Here is a 17,628-nt window from a genome sequence, read left to right as displayed (position 1 = left end):
TTTTTTGTTGTTTTTTTTAAATGCTTCCTTGTGAAGAAAGCACATTAAAAAAGTTAACGCAACTTTGCGCAATCATTTCCTACATATCCCATAATGCATCTGGTTTAGATGCAAACATAATTTATCTGCCGTGCCATTTCTGCAAAAAAGATACAAAGAAAAAATTGCTTAAAGATACAAACTTTATTAATTTTAAAGCTATTTCAATTTGTTGAAAAGATAAAGAACGATCAATTTGCATGGTAATTTTTTTTCTTTACTAAACAAGCTACATCTCGCGAGATTCATCATTTCGGAGCGACAGCGATTGCATAACTTGTTTGGTAACAAACGCATGCTGCAAAGGTCTTAGGGTTTATGTTTTACCAATTAGCAACAAAAAAGCACATATTCGTTGAAATATACATCGCAGATATACGTGCCTGCTCTAAACAATCCCCGATTTTACCCGTAAACGGCTTCCTGGTTTGGGTGAGTGTTGCATGCAAATTCCACAATAAATACAATGTTGTCTCTTTACACTACACAGAAAGCATTGCTCGGGTTAAACAAAGAGAAAAAAATATTTAGTGTGCATCTGAATTTCAGATTTTTTTTTTATTCTATATTTTTATAAATAAGCTTTATTTGACTCGTTCAGAGTGTTTTTGGATCGTTGCTGGATGATTTGTTAGTCCACTTCACTTCATTCAGCACAAGGAGGGGGCTTTAGTGTGAAGTCTGTTTTTATCAGTGGATTCCGTGTTCTGTTTTATTGTGACAGACGATATTCAGTGCCTTACAACATTAGCTTTTGGTTTTTTGTGTGTATGTTTTTATGATGTAAATCACTTCGAACTACCTTGCTGCTGAAATGTGCTACAAATCAATCAACCAGGCTGGCGACCTGTCCAGGGTGTTCCCCGCCTCTCGCCCGGAACGTTAGCTGGAGATGGGCACCAGCAACCCTCCCGATCCCACTGAGGGACAAGGGTGAAAGAAAATGAATGGATGGATGGATCAATCAACCAATAAATTTAATTTATAAAGCACACTTCATGCTAAAAGTTCATAGTGCTGCTTTTCGTGAACTTGATTAATTTGCACAGTCTTATAACGGCGACAAACTTCAATGTATTTTATTGATAATCTGTCGATAGACCAACACAAGTGTAAGGAAAGCACTGCTTAGTTGGAGAGCATCAATTATAGAAGCAGCTAGTACTCATGACACCTGGATGTGAATAATGTGCTGACAAACAAAACTCCACAAATCTGGCAGTTATGAGTGTGAAGAATAAAGCTGTTCCTAGTCATATTTTTGAACTGTGGGAGAAAGCCAGTGTATCTGGAGAGAACCCATGCATGCACAGGGAGAACATGCAAACTCCATGCAGCAATACTGGGATTCCAGGCCAAGAGTCCCAGTATTGCTGCAAATCAATACTGCCACTGTGCAGCCATGAAAGAAAACCATAAAACCACAATAGAGCTTTTGGTCTACATGCAAATACAACGTGTGGGAGACGGCTAACTGGACATCACTCTGAACACACCATCCCTACCGAGAAACATGGTTGAGACAGCATGCTTCTGTTTAGCAGGTTATAAAGTACAATACACTGACCTTCAAAGTCCAGAGCTGAAGGCCCCTGGACTGGAAGCTCAAAAAGATACTGGGTCAGAGTTCTACCTTCAAAACAACAGCCCCGGATATACAACCAGAAGTACAATAAAATGGCTAAGATCAAAGCCTGTTCATGTGCTAGAAAGGCCCAGTCAAAGTCCAGACTTTGACTGGACTTTGACCTAATTTATGGCAAGCTTTACAACACTTAAGAGTAGACACAACACTCAGTATGATTGAGCTTGAGCTATTTTGCAAAAAAGACTGGGCAAACACACAAGTTGGTTGAGAATGAACTTAAAACACAAATGGTTTTGCAGCAAAATATGATTCTAAATGTATTGAATTAGGGCTTTGAATACAAATTAATGCAAAACAAAATATTTTTTATTTCTTAAAAAAAACTACAAAATAGATTCACATTTTCCATTTTATAATGATTCACTAAGTTTGACATGGGACATCCCTATGTGGTTACAAAAAAAAGGTTAAACGTTCAGCGGATACTTTTGCATGGAACTCTATTGACCATTATCCAATTCTCTTCCTCTGCAGCACATCTTCACTTGTTCCATCAGAATGCCCGAGGGACCCGAACTCCACTTGGCCAGCCTGTACGTAAACAAAATGTGTGATGGAGTGGTCTTTAGTGGACCGGTTATAAAATCTGAAGTCAGCAAAAATCCAGAAGTGGCCTTCACCTGTGATTCGTACCGCATCACAGCCACTTCCAGAGGGAAGGAAGTGAAGTTGACTTTGACGCCCATGAAGAGTGACGACGGTGGGAAGCGGCGATCAAAAGGTGGACAGGCAGATCAACATATGGACATAGTCTTTCGCTTCGGGATGTCGGGTTTTTTCCGCTTTACGTCAGAGGACGAAGTTCCTAAACATGCCCATCTACGTTTCTACACCAAGGAGAAGCCTCGCAGAGTGCTGAGCTTTGTAGACACACGAAGGTTTGGCAGCTGGCAACCCAATGGCACCTGGCAGCCTGACAGAGGGCCCTGCATCATGTTTGAGTACAAGAGTTTCAGGTTTGTAATGCCGAGAATGTGACCGGTCTACAACTTATAACAAATCCTGCTTTCAGATTGATCTTTGCAATCGTCTTTGCAGGGAGAATGTCTTGTCTCATCTGAGCGATCGGGCTTTTGATCGCCCAATTTGTGAGGTCCTGCTGAACCAAAAGTACTTCAATGGTATTGGGAACTATTTGAGAGCTGAAATCCTGTACAGGTGATGAACATGCATGAAAATAACATGACATATTTCACACGCGTGTGAAGCTCGGCAAATTTTTAAACACTAAAGCAACATGCTCACAAATCCAGATTATAAGAAATGCCGTTCTGACAACAATCCTGTAATAATTACCAAGTTTTATCTATTAATCTTCAAATAATTTGTTCCTGATTAACAATCTGCAGGTCCATCGTCCATCTTTGAAAAATGATCATAAAAAATGCATGTGTGACACTTCAGTAAGCCAAGTTACAAAGCAAGCTCAGCTTATACTGTTACGATCACCTCCGTTCCACACTGTTTTGATGCAAAAGAAGCCCAAACCAATACTGAGTTGACACATCCTGTAGAAGATCAATGATCTTGTACTAAAAATCCCATTATGATATTGGTCTTTTGCAATATTAGCAGTTTTGAAGCAATAGTTCTAAGCGTTGACCTATAATCATCTAAAATCAGAGATTGAAGTGCAAACATTTTTATGAATTTATCCAACGTGTTTAATTTTCTAAATTAAATTAGGAAGATTAAGTAAACAAAGCAAATTTAAGTAAGATGAACTTTCCCTCCATTTGCTGTTGAGGGCAATTATCACATCAGACTGCTTTGTAACATTTACATACATTCAAAAATATTTCTTAAAACAAATTAAATTAAAAGCAATAAATCAGGTTTGTGCCAGACTCAATAATATGTTTTTGTACCCGGAAAGGTTCCTTTCTTCCAACCTTCTTCCTATAAGAAACAAGGTGGCTTTGTTCATTGGAAAAACAGACTGAACCAAGCACGCATTTTCATTTTTTCACAAATTCCAACGTTAGTTTGATACACGCACAATATGAATGGCTTTTTGTCTCTGTATGAGGGCGTGTCTTCAAATTTTCAAAGCAAAAAAGTTTTTTTTTTTTGTTTTTGTTTTGTCAAACAATTGCAGTACTGTATTTGCTTCTGTCCTAGGTTGAATATCCCACCGTTTGTGTGTGCGAGAGACGCATTGGAAGGCCTTGAGTCAGAGGATGATTTTGAGAACGGGAAGCCAGTGAAAGACGAGATCACAGACACAACGGTGAAAAAGAGAAACGGGCTCACTTTTGTTTTCCTGAGAAACTTCAGCATTTTTTTTTTATTCTAACATGAATTACTGTTAATCTTCCTAAAAGACTCCAGAGAGGGCTAAAAAGAAAGGAATGAAACGGGAGGCAGGGGATGTCCTCAGACTTTGTCATACAGTTCCTCTGGAGGTCGTCAGCTTAGGTGGGTTCTGATTCATTTCCTGTCCAGTTCCTCCCTTACAATCTTAAGATAAATTTTCTGTAATAGGCGGTAAGGGCTACGACCCTGAGAAGATGGACTACTCTGCCTTTGAGACATGGCTGCGGTGTTATTATGTTGATGGAATGAAATCAGTTCGGGACCACAATGGCAGAACAATGTGGTTTAAGGCGAGTAAATGGGACAATTGGGTATTTTTTTTTAGAATGAAGTTTCAACTTATTGTAAAAATTTAATATTCTGATCTGTTCCAGGGAGACCCAGGGCCCATGGCACCCAAAGGTAAATATTACACCTAAATGCACAACCCTCATAACCTAAAAATAACAAAATCACATTATTTTGATCAGATCAGGTATAGGGGAAAACATTGCTATATCTGAATGAAAATATGGAAATCCCTTTAAATTGCATTTCTAAAACACAAGAGTACCGACTGACTCACTGGAGACAGAACCTTAACAATAGAGCTTAAAGTTGAAATGATTGAAGGAAAATCCACAATCACCTGTGTCTAAAATGTACGTTTATGTTGTAAAACAGAAAAATCTAGGTACAGGTATATCTCAGTAAATTAGAATAATACTATAAAGCTAATTTATTTCAGTCATTTACTTCAAACAGTGAAACTTATACTCACACAGTGTGTTTCAAGTGTTCATTTTTGGACATTTTGATTATTATTGATGATTACAGCTAAAGAAATTCCTAGGTTCAGTTTCACTTATCAGAATATTATGTACGACTAAAAACACAAAGGCATTTGTAAAACAGACATGTCAACCTGTTTAAAAGTATATCAATAAACTGTATAGAACATGTACTCAATACTTCGTTGCAGCTCCTTTTTGCATGAAGTTTTTGCATCACTGCAGTGTGGAAGGGAGTCAGTCTGCCTGCGACACTGATGAAATGTGCTGACGTGGGAGTTGATAAAATAAAGTGGACCAACACCAGCAGATTTCGGTCATCGTTGCCTTTGGGATCTTCATACCAGTAACTCAGATTTCAGGCTTCTTCACATTTCTTGTAGAATCTGAGCACTTAAGAGAATGTTGGTCCACTGAGCAGAGCAGTCCTTTTTCACATTGTCTGCCTCCGATTAAGAAGTTCCTGAACACAAGGAATGTGCAGATGTAGCTTTTGACTGTGTGTTTTAGCCCATGGCAGGTCTGCAGTCTAAACATTTTGAGCCTTCCTGAAACTCTTGAATGGGCATTACTGTGAAATCCTTTCAAGTTTGCAGCTCCCCCTGTGTTTGCATACGCCCTTTTTCAGCCACTTTTCCTCCCACTTCCTTGTTTTGCCAACTTGTTTTGTAATTGTTAGATAATTGTGATTTGACATTTTAATATTTCAATATTTTTTTATAGTAATATTTTCTGAAAAAAGTAAACTGGGTTTCTTTTTAGCCATAAACCGTAAACTATGGTGTAATCATAAATCAAATGGATAAACACTTGAAATATGAGAGTTCTTTATTGACTTACTGAAATAAATTAACTTCAGTTTTAAAATGTTCCTAAAAATGTTATCATTGATGATGAAGGTCTGCATGCAGGACAGATGCAGTGAATACACAGGTAGACACTGACATTTTTGACACTTTTCCCCCGCCATCAGTAGAAAGGTTTAACAAAAAAATTCATACAGCTGAGTGAAGAGCATTAACTTTTGTTCAGGAAAGGCGAATTAACTCAAGCTTTAACAGGATCTCGGTCTGATTGAAATATGGGATAAAGTGTAAGAAAAACAAACAAGGTACATAACGAGGCTCCATCCTGCAAAGCTTATTTGTTATCTGCAGCACAAGAGGATTGCAACTGGAGGAAATCCCTTTACATTAGAGAAAAACAAAGCTTAATAGGAAAGCCAGTCTAAAATTTTTACTATAAGGGACAATCTGCAGTCACTTTATTCAAGTATTTTTTTAGTGCTCCATTTTACAATGGCAGAATGCGCAGTTATGAAAATGAACTACTTAAGGGCATTATTTCTGATTATACATTTGTTGCAAAGTAGCTGGATATTCCCCCCAAGAATAATGATTCTGTAATTTCTACAGAATCATTATTCTTGGGGGGAATAATGATTCTGTGGCTGAGTGAGTGCAACAACTGAATCATACATAACTCGATTTCTTTCCCCCGCTGAAGATTCAAAATCACCCAAGAAAAAAAAGTGGGCAAAGAAGGATGATGACCATGATTATACAGAGAAGAAAAAGGTAAAAGTCACTAACTGCTCAAAGCCTTAGTCTGTGTGAACTGTTAGTAACACTAGTTTCCTTTATTCAGGTGGCCAAAAGCATGAAAGAGAGCACAACAAAGAAAAGGGTGGTCAAAAAGGAAACCCCCAAAAAAGAAAATCCCACACATCTGAAGGAAGTCGTTTCAAAGAGACGAAAAGCTGAAAAGACTCAGGAAGGAACACCGCAGAGTGAAACCAAGTCAAGTGCACGTAGAAAGAAAAGTAGCAGTGTAGAAGCTGCTGCAGGTAAACACCTGGGATTAGGTCACATTTAAAAATGCTTTATTTTTTTTGTAAAATGAGTTTGAAAATTCTTTTCCATGCTTGTCATTGCAGGCAGAGAGAGACGAAGTGGGAGAGTAACCAGAAAAAACAGCAAATAAACGTGGAGCCAAATCTTTCTATAAAATAATTTTATACTTTTTTTTTTAAAAATAAAAACTCATTTTAAAAAAAATGCTAGAAAAATGTGGTTATTCATTCATTGCAAAGTGATCACATCGTTTTAGTAGAATTACACCAAATATTCCCTCTTTCAAGTCCCTCTGAGTTTTGAAACATGCTGGAATAAATCAAAAGCAGAGCAGAAGTGTCACAATTTGAAAGGGTTCGAAGTTCAGAGAGATTCCCTCAGATGTGATGCGTGCTGGCCTGGTGGGGTCTCGCCGTTCCAACAAATCACAGCTGAAAGAAATGGCATTGTTCTTAGAAAATTATGCCAAAGCAGCATAGAGGACCATAATAAAAACTGAAATTAGAAGCACTTACTGCCACCCTTCCTTAACTGGAAGGTCGCTGCGCAGAGTTGCAGTAACACTGCTCCCATGGGACTCATAGAGACGCACGACAAGGTTCCCGTTTCCATCCTCTGCCTGTTAAGGAAAACAACACTTCAGAGCCTTTTAAACAAACTTACCCTGAAATTCTCAAGCTGTGAATGGGAATATATTACAGGATGGCAGAGGTTGGAGAAAAAAAATCTTTACAGTTTTTTTTTTTACTGCTCTACAACACAGTTATTTTGTCTTCACCTTTAAAATAGTATTAAAATTTATTCCGGATACTACAAAAGGTAATCTATATGGCATAGTTTGAAATAAATGAATCCCTATCAATACATTGTAGCTGTGGCTGTATATTTTATGTTATTTGCAGGTGAACCTTTTGAAGCTTTACTGCTTTTCTTCTTCCTGACCCCACTAAGGGACAAGGGTGCAAGAAAATGGATGGATGGATGGATGGATGGATGGATGGATGCTTTTCTAGGATTATTCTTTACTTAGCTCCACCCATCTGAGGAGGACCATCCCCTCATCATGATGCTGTCACCACCGTGTTTTACTTTGGGGACAGGGTGATCAGGGTGACTTGCTGTGTTAGTTTCAGTGGTTGCGCCAAATTGTATTTCGGAAAGTCGGAGTAATAATAATTTAAAAACAATTTGAAAATTATATTTTATTTTATTTCCACTTTTTAAAAAAAATTATGCACTACTTTGTGTAGCTCTGTTCACATAAAATTCCAATAAGGTACATCAAGGTTTGTGACATGTTCAAAACTGGAAAGTTTCATGTGACGTGAATATTTTCACAAGATACAGTTTTATGAATCGCTTTCTGTTTTGGAGCTTGGCTTGTGATGCGATACCCGTTTAATGGTCTCCAGGACGACTGCTGATGGACTGAGGGAGAAGGCACTCCAGGGTGCGGAGTCGGGGCGGCACTGGATTGGCCTCAGAGGGTAGTTGAGGCTGTAAGCACACTGAATGACTGAAGCATCCTGGAAGGATCCTGTAGGAGACACACATGCTCAACGAGTCTGTCTGGTTTGTAACGCTTACATCAGAAACAAACCAGATCCACCTGAGTGGGGCATGATGGCGTATGTGAACTGGTGATTCCCCATGTCGGCAGTAGCGTCCGGCGCCTTTGGGGCTCTCAGTCTAAAAAAAATAGAAGTTACAACAATTAAACACTAAATTTGGCTCAACCGGCATTATGACGTAAAACAAGAACAGGAAACCTCACAGGGAAAGAGTCATTGCGTTCTTGTGGATGGAATAACCGTATTTGGAGTCATTCAGAAGAGCCACTCCAAAGTTGTGCTCCGATAGATCAGCCCACTTGTGACCCCAAACCTTGGCAAGAAAACACATTAAAAACCATGATGTGGTCATGACTAACAGGAAATAATGAGTGACTTTTTACTGCCATACCTCAAACCTAGCCCAGTCCCACGACGTGTTCCAGTGGGTAGGTCTCTGCAGATGACCAAACTGAATCTCATATGTCGCATTCGGGCTTCGTACTCGCACGGGAAACTCGACTTTGAGAAACTTGTGCGACTCTGCCCACTTCACCTGGAATTGCACAGATGTATTCTTCAGTTGGACAAATTAAGGGATCTTGGAGAGAAACAAACACTGCGTCAGAAATCAGGGTGCCTTTGTGTTGAACTTGACGTAGGGACACATGGCATCCATGATGATCTCCTGCGTGACGGTGCTTTTATCGCTGATCCTAAGGGTGAAGCTGACACTGCCTCTGACCCCTCCTGGGAACGCTACCTGGACAGGCTGCACCACTTCCACTATTGGCTTCCTAAAGAGTTTGATTTTTTTTTAGATTTCACAATCTTTCAAAACACATTCCTCCTAACTCTGTGATGTTTGTAACAAGGTGACAGTGATGAGACCTTGTCTGAAGATGGTAGTCCATCACATCCCATGCGTCCCAGTACAGGGGGACGTCGTCGAATATGACAAACTGGTTTCCAGAAGAGCCATCAGAAATGGCTTCTCTGAAAGCGTCAGCAGTCGTTATTAGATGTGCCAATAGATGACTTTCAAGAGTAAAGTTATGATCTAAGTTTACCTGTTAGCACTGATTAAACACAGTGATGCCAGTGTGCCATCTTTGCTGATGACTACTTGTAAAATCCCATTCTCCATAAGAACACTGCCATCCGCCTGAAAACATGCACAGGACTCAGTTAGAAATATAAAACGTGAACAGTGCTAATGTCTGTCGCGAATACCTGAGGAGTGACAGAGACTGGAGTTGCAGGCTGCGTTTCTTTGACAGGAGCCACACCGACGCTGGGAGCTCTCACCAGGGCTGCAGGACCACAGAGCAGCAAGTTTTAACTTTAAACCTGAAGAACCTAAATATTCTGAATATTAAGCTTACCTAGCTTGGAACTGTCTGGCCCATCTGCAATCTGAACCACTTCACATCGTTCCCAGGGCAGAGAGTTAAATACACCAGGAGAGCTGCCCTTTGGCTCCAAGGCTTCCAAAGCCTCCCGAAGAAGGACCCCACCGTCGTTTCTGATATCTTCAATAGGATGGAGAAATATTGTACCCTAGATATGTCTGAAATGTAAACACAAAACCCCCATCTTAAACATTGTACCTTTATAATAATCAAGAGCATCTTCCACAACCATCCCTATGCAGCTGCCAGGAATCACATCGTGGAACTGGTTTAGAAGAAGCAGCCTGTCAGAGAGAGAGAAAAAACCCCACAAAAATGTAAATAATTGTGTTTTATAATACTTCTGATTGAATCTAAAGTTATATTTAAACCTCCAGAGGCGCTGCAGTTTTTCTGCAGGATACAGAAACGTATTGCTTCGACAGAGGGCCAAGCTGCTGGCCGCCTCGACATCATGAAGCAAAGTCTCACACTGGCGGTTCTCACGTTTAATCTGCAGGGGAAAAAAAAACAAAAAACAACCTGAACGCAGTGACGCAAGAAACCATGTCTAGAAACTTAAAACTGTCTTTTTGTGATGCATCAATGTGAAAAAGCTACATTTATGTTTATTTTAAATTTGATTTAAAAAAAAACATTCAAGATGTTCAACAACATTTCGATTTCAGAATCCCATACTTTTCCAAACTCAAATTCTGAGATTTAAGTCAGAAATCTTGAACTGCACTGGGCTTTATCAGTATCCTCCCCAATTTGTGAAACAGAACAAGAGAAAACAATAATTTTGTGACTAGAAAATTATAAACTAAATTGAGAATGTGTGGCAAGAAGTAAAAACTGCACAAATGTAGTCTTGACTTGTGTTGCTCAACATGTTTTGTGTTTTCCTTATTATAATCTTTTATTTCAACTAAACCAACTCAGCCTTGACTATGGATGCAGCCTCTGTTCTGACTCTACCTGTGCCTGAGTGGTGTAGGTGCCATTATGCAGCTCCAGGAAGAGCTCTCCGGTCCAAGTGCACAGTAGCCCTGAATCAGCCTGCAGCTGCGAAAAAAGATTCGAAGGACTGGACATCTGGACCCTGAGAAAAACCCATTAACATGGCATAGAAGTGAGTATATAGTTTCAACGTTAAATATAATTTCTTCTGACTAACCATGACAACATTTATTGACACTGGAAAAACTAAAATATTGCACAATAACAGCAGATCTGCTTCATTTTCCTGTAACCTTAACCATGTCTGAACCACCCTTTTAAAACACAAAGCAAAGCGACGTAATACTGCGTCATAATTCTAAAATAAAAACATGGGTGGGAAGTGTTTCCTGCTCAGACGGGGCTCAATTGTTGTTACTGCCTGATGATTTAAAGTGAAAGACGGGAACTTACTTGGGAAGTCCATCTGTGTCCCTGACCAGGCCCAGCCTATCGAGCATCAGCTGCGTAGGGCCACCGCCGCCGTCGCCAAAGCCAAACAATGCCGCGCTGTGATTGGCTCGCCCTTTGTCTTTGTTATTCTTCACAGTTTTCACCAGCTTTGGGCGGAATAAAACACAGAGGAAAGTTAGATATATTTCCTCATCATTTATTGTACCTGTAAGCGCCGCACTGCAGACTCACATCTTCAATCTTTCCCTTCATTTCATAGGAATTCCCTGGTGGGAAGTGGGTTAAAACTTTGGAGCCATCCAGACCCTCCCAGAAAAATGTGTTGTGCTTAGAAAAATAGATATATATATATATATAAAAAAATTGAAGTTACTTAAAAAAAAATAAATAAAAAAAATGTTTTCACAGGAAACACATGCAAAAATACTTACAGGAAAGGTGTTAACCAGATTCCAGCTCAGCTTCTGGGTCAGAAAGTTGGAAATGCCACATCCCTGCATGATTTGTGGAAGCTGGGCTGAGTAGCCAAATGTATCTGGAAGCCAAAACTTTAGAACAATTATCAGACATTATAATAATAATAATAATAATAATAATAATAATAATAATAATAATAATAATAAACAGCCATTAGTAAAAAAAAAAAAGTTAATGTAAAGTTTTGTTGGTATTTATAAAGAATCCTACCTCTTTGCAATATATGCCAAACTCCTGATTAAAGAAGCGCTGGCCCTCCAGGAACTGTCGAACCATAGACTCACCTGAGGGCAGATTGCCATCCTTTAAGACAGATAAATAGTTGTTACTATGGCTTCATTTAAAAAGGTTATACATAATATATGGTATGTAGATGGGATAACTATTCAAGCTTGAAGACAGCTGAGAAGGACAAATACTATTATTATTTTACGTTCATGTAAGGGTAAAGCTGATGCAGCAATAATAGAAGTATTTTCTGCTATTATCTATTTATCTAAATCGGCTTGCCATTTCCACCCATGTTCCTCCCACTGGAATGAACTGGCCTTTGTTCACGTAATCTTGAATCTTGGAGAAAAGTCCTGGATACCAGCTCTTTACCCACTCAAACTGCTGTGCCTGTGGCAAACAAAAGGGCCAAAAATGGGATATAACTACAGATATCTGGAAAATTTCTTAAAAATCCACTTTTAGTGTACAACAACCTGAGAGCAAGTGAAGACAAACTTCGGGTTCTTCTCCATTAAACTGACGACCGTCACCCAGCTTCGGCCACATTTGCGAATCGTCTCCTCGTACGGCCAAAGCCAGGCTGTGGACGAAGCAGCAGAAACGTTGAATGTACTTGCTGAAAATATACGTTATCTGTCGTGGCACAAGTGTCAAAACGCTTTTTTTCCTTAGACAACACAGAAGTTTGGAAACAACGTTTCACGAGTCAAGGACCTACAGTTTAATAGCACAACATTACGTAAAGCACTGAAGACAGTGTAATTCTCGGTAACGTATTTTGTCAAACAGGTTGTTTAAAGCTACCAGTGATTGTGTTCCGTTTTGACGAACAGTTTAAAAAGCATCTCTACTTCTTTGTATGAATGATAGTTGAGATTAAATTATTAAAAAAAGAAGACCTGAATCGATGTGGCAGTGACCCATAGCATGGACAGTATGCTGGCTGTCTCCATTCCGCTGGTTAAAGAACTTGTGGGCCAGGCTGTGAGCTTTGGAAAAGGAGCTGGGATCAAACGGGTCACAAAGGTTCACCATCTCATTGGCAGTGAAGAGCGCCTGGTAGCCCCGTTGCTCCCCCTCTCCGAGCTCCTGTTCAAAACGTGAAGAAAGTCAGGTTCCCCCATCATAATCTCTTACTCCTGTATTGTCGTGCTTTGGTTGAAGTAATTGTACCTGAACAATGTCAACAAGCATCTCAAACTCAGTCAGCAGCTTCTGAACATCTCTGTTGAAAATGACCAATTCTGCTTTCTGTACAGAAAACATCCTTTTCGGGTCTGGAGCTGCGATCATGGATCCTTGACCAGCGCCAAAAAGCCCATTACAGGCCACTTCCACATATAGCGTGACGCTTTATACAAAGATGGGAACATCCAAAAAAGATTTTAAAAATTTCAGAAATAGTATTTAAATCAGGTTTTAATCCTGCACTGACCTGTGAGGCTCTTCATCGTTCAGACAGTCAGACAAGATATAACTTGTCTTTTCACCTTCTTTAGTTAATCCCTGTAAAAAAAACAACATATATTTCACAGATTACATCTGGTTCAGGTGCATTTTTAAGTTTAATAAAAGTTGCTGCAAAACTACCTGAACTGGTTGTCCATTTCTCCAAACCATTCCCTCCCCATCACTTTCCCAGAGGAGATGGACCTCTTTTCCTCTCCAGGACTCGGGGATCGTCAGCGACACTTTAAACCAGCAAGTCCACCATCTTGAACAACAATCATGATTGAGTTAGTTCTCGGATTTTGAATGTGTAAAGATTAGGGGCTAATAAAAACAAAAGGAAATCAGACAATGCATCACTTACGTCGGTCCAAAGGTATCACCGATTTTATAAGGCGCAAAGTTTTGTTTGGAAGCTTCAGCAAATGGGATTCTGGTCTGAGACAGGAAGAAGCTGATGGTTTCCAGTGGATGAGACTCTCCATAAAGACTGCAAAGATGAACAATTTATGAAGCAAAAGCAACATTATTTTTGACAGAACTACAGCAGCATACATGAGTATTAATTCAAATTTTCAGTATTACTATTTGTGGTGTGAAAAGCATAAACTTTCATGTATTTAGTTTGTGCAATAAAGTGGCACACATTACCTTAATTATAGGAGATTGGTGATTGGCCAGGACTTGCATGAAAAACCAACATTATCCACCAATCTTATCTACCTCTGCAAAGGTCTAAAAATCAACAATTGTCCACTTTCACTGTACTGTTAAAGACGGCAGACTGACACAGGTCATTTCTGTAAGTACTTGGGTAATAATAGTCACTCCACTTTTGCCAACTTAAGAGACTTTGTACCTATATTTAATTACTTTTTAGACTAAAAGAAATTGCAGTCGTAAAAATTTGAATCAATTGGAATCAATCAAAATTGGAACCTATGTGGGCCCTACATGGGCAAACCCATGTGGGCCCACCACCATGTAGGGCCCATGTGGGCTGTTGCCCTACATGGGCAAACCCATGTGGGGCCACCGTGGAACCCGCAGACAAACCCATATGGGACCCATCTGGTCTGCCCTCCTTTTCCCCATATGGCGTCCACCTAGGCATGCTGGCAGGATCACATGACCAGATTTAGAAAATAAAAACAGGTGTCTGTCTAGAGCCGTAGATACGTAAAACTAGTAAAGTCGTAGCACAAAGAACGTGCAGTTGCAGCTTCAACTATTGGTGGTCATAGAAAGTGGTGTAGACTCAAATGGTCAAGACATGTAGTCACGTGACACATTTTTTGGTAATAAATAAAAGGCTTGCTACATCGTTATGCGCGTCTTAAGACGTCAAAAGTTTGAGGGGGATGAATACTTTTGCAAGTCACTGTGCATAAGCAAACTCAAATAAAGTGTTTGGTCTCCTTTGTGATTATGCATTGACATTTGGTCAGTGTAGCTCAATGAACAAAGCCTTACCGTCCTCTCAGATTGCAGTCTGTAAAGTAAATATCAGATATAAACTTCTCCGCTCTCTCCAGGAGAGTGCGTCTGTTCTTCAACACAGGCAGATGATACATCACGAATGAAAGGTAAAACACACACACACAAAGGCAAACGTGTTTGGACTGTAGCAGGACGTGAACAGCTCAAAAGGTCTACGCAGGCAGATCCCGGAAGTAAAGATATGTTTATTTTCTTCTTGCATTTAGATATATTGGCCGCTAGATGTCAGTGTTGCTCGATAACAAAATAGTGCGACGTTTTTGTCACGCATGAGTCACGTAAGTACAATTTCCTCTTTTCAATGTGTATCGGGTGATTAAAACAAATATGTATTCCAGTTTGAATCACCAAAAGATCAAGAGTAATACTGAAATAACTCCGTGTATCCAATGGTAACTTTAATAACAGGGTAACAACTTTGATTTGGAAAACAAATTATCTAAAAAAAAAATGTTTGAAAACACGTTTAAGTTTTATTCATTTTTGTTTGATTTACACAAGTTATTTACACTTGGTGCAGACTCACGGAAAAATTCTGCTTTGGACAACAACCACACAAATTTTGCAAGTAACAAATACATCTTGACACATGTCATGACACATCATGAAAATACAAATATGGCAGCAGCATATTAGCTATGATATGTAGGGGAAAGCAGCAGCATGCAGAGAAAAGAGCCACTGTATAACTGCTGTATGATATTTTACCAAACAGTGCACAATGCTTATCAACTTATTCCTTTATGTTACATCATCCTGTAATTTTGAGAAATACGGTTAAATTAAACACTAGGACATATATGCTCTAGTAAAATGAATGCATAGGTTTAACATGTTACCAGGGCTCTGACTGTACAAGCTACAGAGAAGCTCTTTAATGAGCTATGAAGTTAGTCTTGTGATCGGACAGGGGTTAAAAGTCAACCCACATGAAGTCTGAAAACACAAAAGCCTTTTTTCACCCACAGCATTATTCACAGGGAAGGATCTGTGTTTGTACGGAGCTGAGCACCCTTTTATTATAAAATCCGAAGAGCAATTCTAAGTACAGGGTTGGTGGAAATGTAGTGCAGCCCTTCCCTCTCAGGCCATGTCTGCCGAATCCTGTCCCCCTATTGTTTGTGCTGTGGTTAGGTTTTCCACCATGTCGGGACAGCCCTGTGGAATATGTCTTGATCTGGCTTGACCTGAGATCCTCACCAGTTCAGGTCTGGCCCCACTCCACTTGCCTGGAAGCCTCCGCATGGCACCTTCCTTCAAAACCCAGCCCTACAATGTCACACAAATGAAGTGGGATTTGCTCGGACAGTTCAACCCCTTCCTTTAGGGGAGAAATCATGCAGTCTAAAAAATTCAGCATGGAGGCCAATCACGATCTTTCTGCCACGTCAGTGCTAAGCGAAGCCTGACTGGGGCTTGAAGGAGAGGAAAGGAGCTTCCCACAATCCTGAATCTCCATGAAGACTTTATTATATGAAGTTGCATGCAGGCATAAGTGTCTAAAATGAGCCAAAGGAGAACTTCACTAAAACAAAATGGAATACAAAAAGAGACAACGAAGATTCTTTGATGGGAGGTCCTATACTCTCGAGCCGTACTCGTCTCTGTCCCCGATGTTGTACACAACACTCTTGCTTTTATTCTGGTCAGATCTATAAAATAAAATAAAAGAGAGATAAAAAGAAGACATGTTAATCTGCATAAATGCATTAAAATTTTAGTTTTCACTTGGACTGTCTTCCATAGACAGTTAGGGGTCCTTCTGGTTATTGCTTTCCCATCAAGATAATGTTTTATAGAATGCCTGTAACATTTACAAACCATTTTGTTGGTTTGTAAATTTTGATCAATGTTATTTGATTTTATTTTTGAAATAAAATATACAAAAATATCATTAAATATTTATGTTAGAATAAAATTATTTTTTAACACACTAATCTTAATTTGGTATGGCATATCTCTATAAATCTAACTCGCTGACTATCCTCAAACAGAGAGAATAGGAAAAAACAAGAGAGGTGAGAAAAGCCACCAAGAGACTTGCAACTTCGGATGAGTTAAGAGCTTTCATCACTCAGATTGACTGCATTTAGCAATAATTACCCAAAGGATTCATCAATTTAAATTGAATTTGAGAATGGCAAAGAGAAAGCAACTGGTAAAGAAAAGTTCATAATAGTAATTCAGTTGAATTCAAAAGACTGTTTGAGACTCCAAGGTCAAGGTTTTTTTTACCTGATGAGACAAAAATCTCTCAATGTAGAAATATTGGCCCAAATCCTAAAGGATTATCTGACTTACTCTGCAAGATAACTGCGTCTCAGGAGAAGATTTTATTTAAACCACTGACTAGGTTTAGCAAAGATCTGCTTTGATTTCAATATCATTTTTCTGTTTTGTTTTTGCTTGTGGAAAAACTTAAATTGCTTTAATAAAAAAAAAAAACAATGAGGGTTGACACCAAAGGGGGCTTATGCGTTTTATCAACATTATGCACGAGAGACTACTTTGACAATGTTTAATGAAAGAAGCATCCAATCAATTTCAGTGTGTCTCACTTCAAGCCAGAACAAATCAGTGGACTTCAACCAAAGTTAGTTCGTTTAGTAGGTGACGCTTGAAAGTAGAACAAAACTGAGAATGAGTCATATGCCAGTGATGTATTGAAACCTTGAGAAGGGAAATGCATGATGTTGTACTCTGCGGGTACTGATCATGAAGGGTCGTATAATTTAGCATACCAACTGAAACTGGTATTTTTCAAATATTTTGAAGGATCTCAAGAAACTTTTGCAGGTTCTTGTGAAAGTAAGTCAGAATCTCTTTTTTTTTTCTCCATGTCCCCTTACAGACTCAGCGAGAAACAGTTGTCATTTAAAAACTTTTAAACTTCTCTATAACATAGAAATGACCACTGGATGATTGTTTTTGTGTGTGTGGGGGTGTGTGTGCGTGTGTGTGTGTGTGTGTGTGTGTGTGTGTGTG

At 39.3% G+C, this 17,628-nt stretch overlaps 3 protein-coding genes across 3 annotated transcripts in view; 1 reads left to right on the top strand and 2 right to left on the bottom strand.

Annotated features, from left to right (window-relative positions):
* Nucleotides 1-278: 278 nt before the first annotated feature.
* neil1 (nei-like DNA glycosylase 1) lies at nucleotides 279-6,814 on the top strand. Its single transcript, XM_008412241.2, has 10 exons — nucleotides 279-471; nucleotides 2,162-2,643; nucleotides 2,726-2,845; nucleotides 3,809-3,917; nucleotides 4,012-4,105; nucleotides 4,172-4,293; nucleotides 4,378-4,405; nucleotides 6,280-6,350; nucleotides 6,421-6,619; nucleotides 6,710-6,814. The coding sequence occupies exons 1-10, from the start codon at nucleotides 358-360 to the stop codon at nucleotides 6,754-6,756; spliced, it is 1,386 nt and encodes a 461-aa protein (XP_008410463.1). The 5' UTR covers nucleotides 279-357; the 3' UTR covers nucleotides 6,757-6,814.
* Nucleotides 6,815-6,827: 13 nt separating this feature from the next.
* On the bottom strand, nucleotides 6,828-14,808 carry man2c1 (mannosidase, alpha, class 2C, member 1). Its single transcript, XM_008412240.2, has 26 exons — nucleotides 14,617-14,808; nucleotides 13,508-13,633; nucleotides 13,285-13,408; nucleotides 13,130-13,200; nucleotides 12,868-13,045; nucleotides 12,594-12,783; nucleotides 12,168-12,274; nucleotides 11,971-12,081; nucleotides 11,671-11,763; nucleotides 11,415-11,531; nucleotides 11,215-11,310; nucleotides 10,984-11,129; nucleotides 10,549-10,672; nucleotides 9,960-10,081; nucleotides 9,787-9,872; nucleotides 9,562-9,708; nucleotides 9,410-9,489; nucleotides 9,247-9,341; nucleotides 9,068-9,172; nucleotides 8,817-8,973; nucleotides 8,589-8,732; nucleotides 8,401-8,510; nucleotides 8,236-8,315; nucleotides 8,021-8,163; nucleotides 7,142-7,245; nucleotides 6,828-7,057 (listed from the first exon to the last, which is right to left on the bottom strand). Exons 1-26 carry the CDS (start codon nucleotides 14,715-14,717, stop codon nucleotides 6,946-6,948), a joined length of 3,069 nt encoding a protein of 1,022 aa, XP_008410462.1. The 5' UTR covers nucleotides 14,718-14,808; the 3' UTR covers nucleotides 6,828-6,945.
* A 1,287-nt stretch (nucleotides 14,809-16,095) lies between these two features.
* ca12 (carbonic anhydrase XII) overlaps nucleotides 16,096-17,628 on the bottom strand; it is a 23,876-nt gene continuing 22,343 nt past the window's right edge. The window contains exon 11 of the mRNA XM_008412245.2: nucleotides 16,096-16,295. Coding sequence (XP_008410467.2) covers nucleotides 16,223-16,295 — 73 coding nt within the window. The 3' untranslated portion in view covers nucleotides 16,096-16,222. The remainder of the gene's footprint in view (nucleotides 16,296-17,628) is intronic.

Source organism: Poecilia reticulata, linkage group LG6 (assembly GCF_000633615.1).
Source record: "Poecilia reticulata strain Guanapo linkage group LG6, Guppy_female_1.0+MT, whole genome shotgun sequence".
Classification (NCBI taxonomy): Eukaryota; Metazoa; Chordata; class Actinopteri; order Cyprinodontiformes; family Poeciliidae; genus Poecilia; species Poecilia reticulata.
Note: the sequence above shows the minus strand (reverse complement) of the source record. Positions and strands in the feature narration are given on the sequence as shown.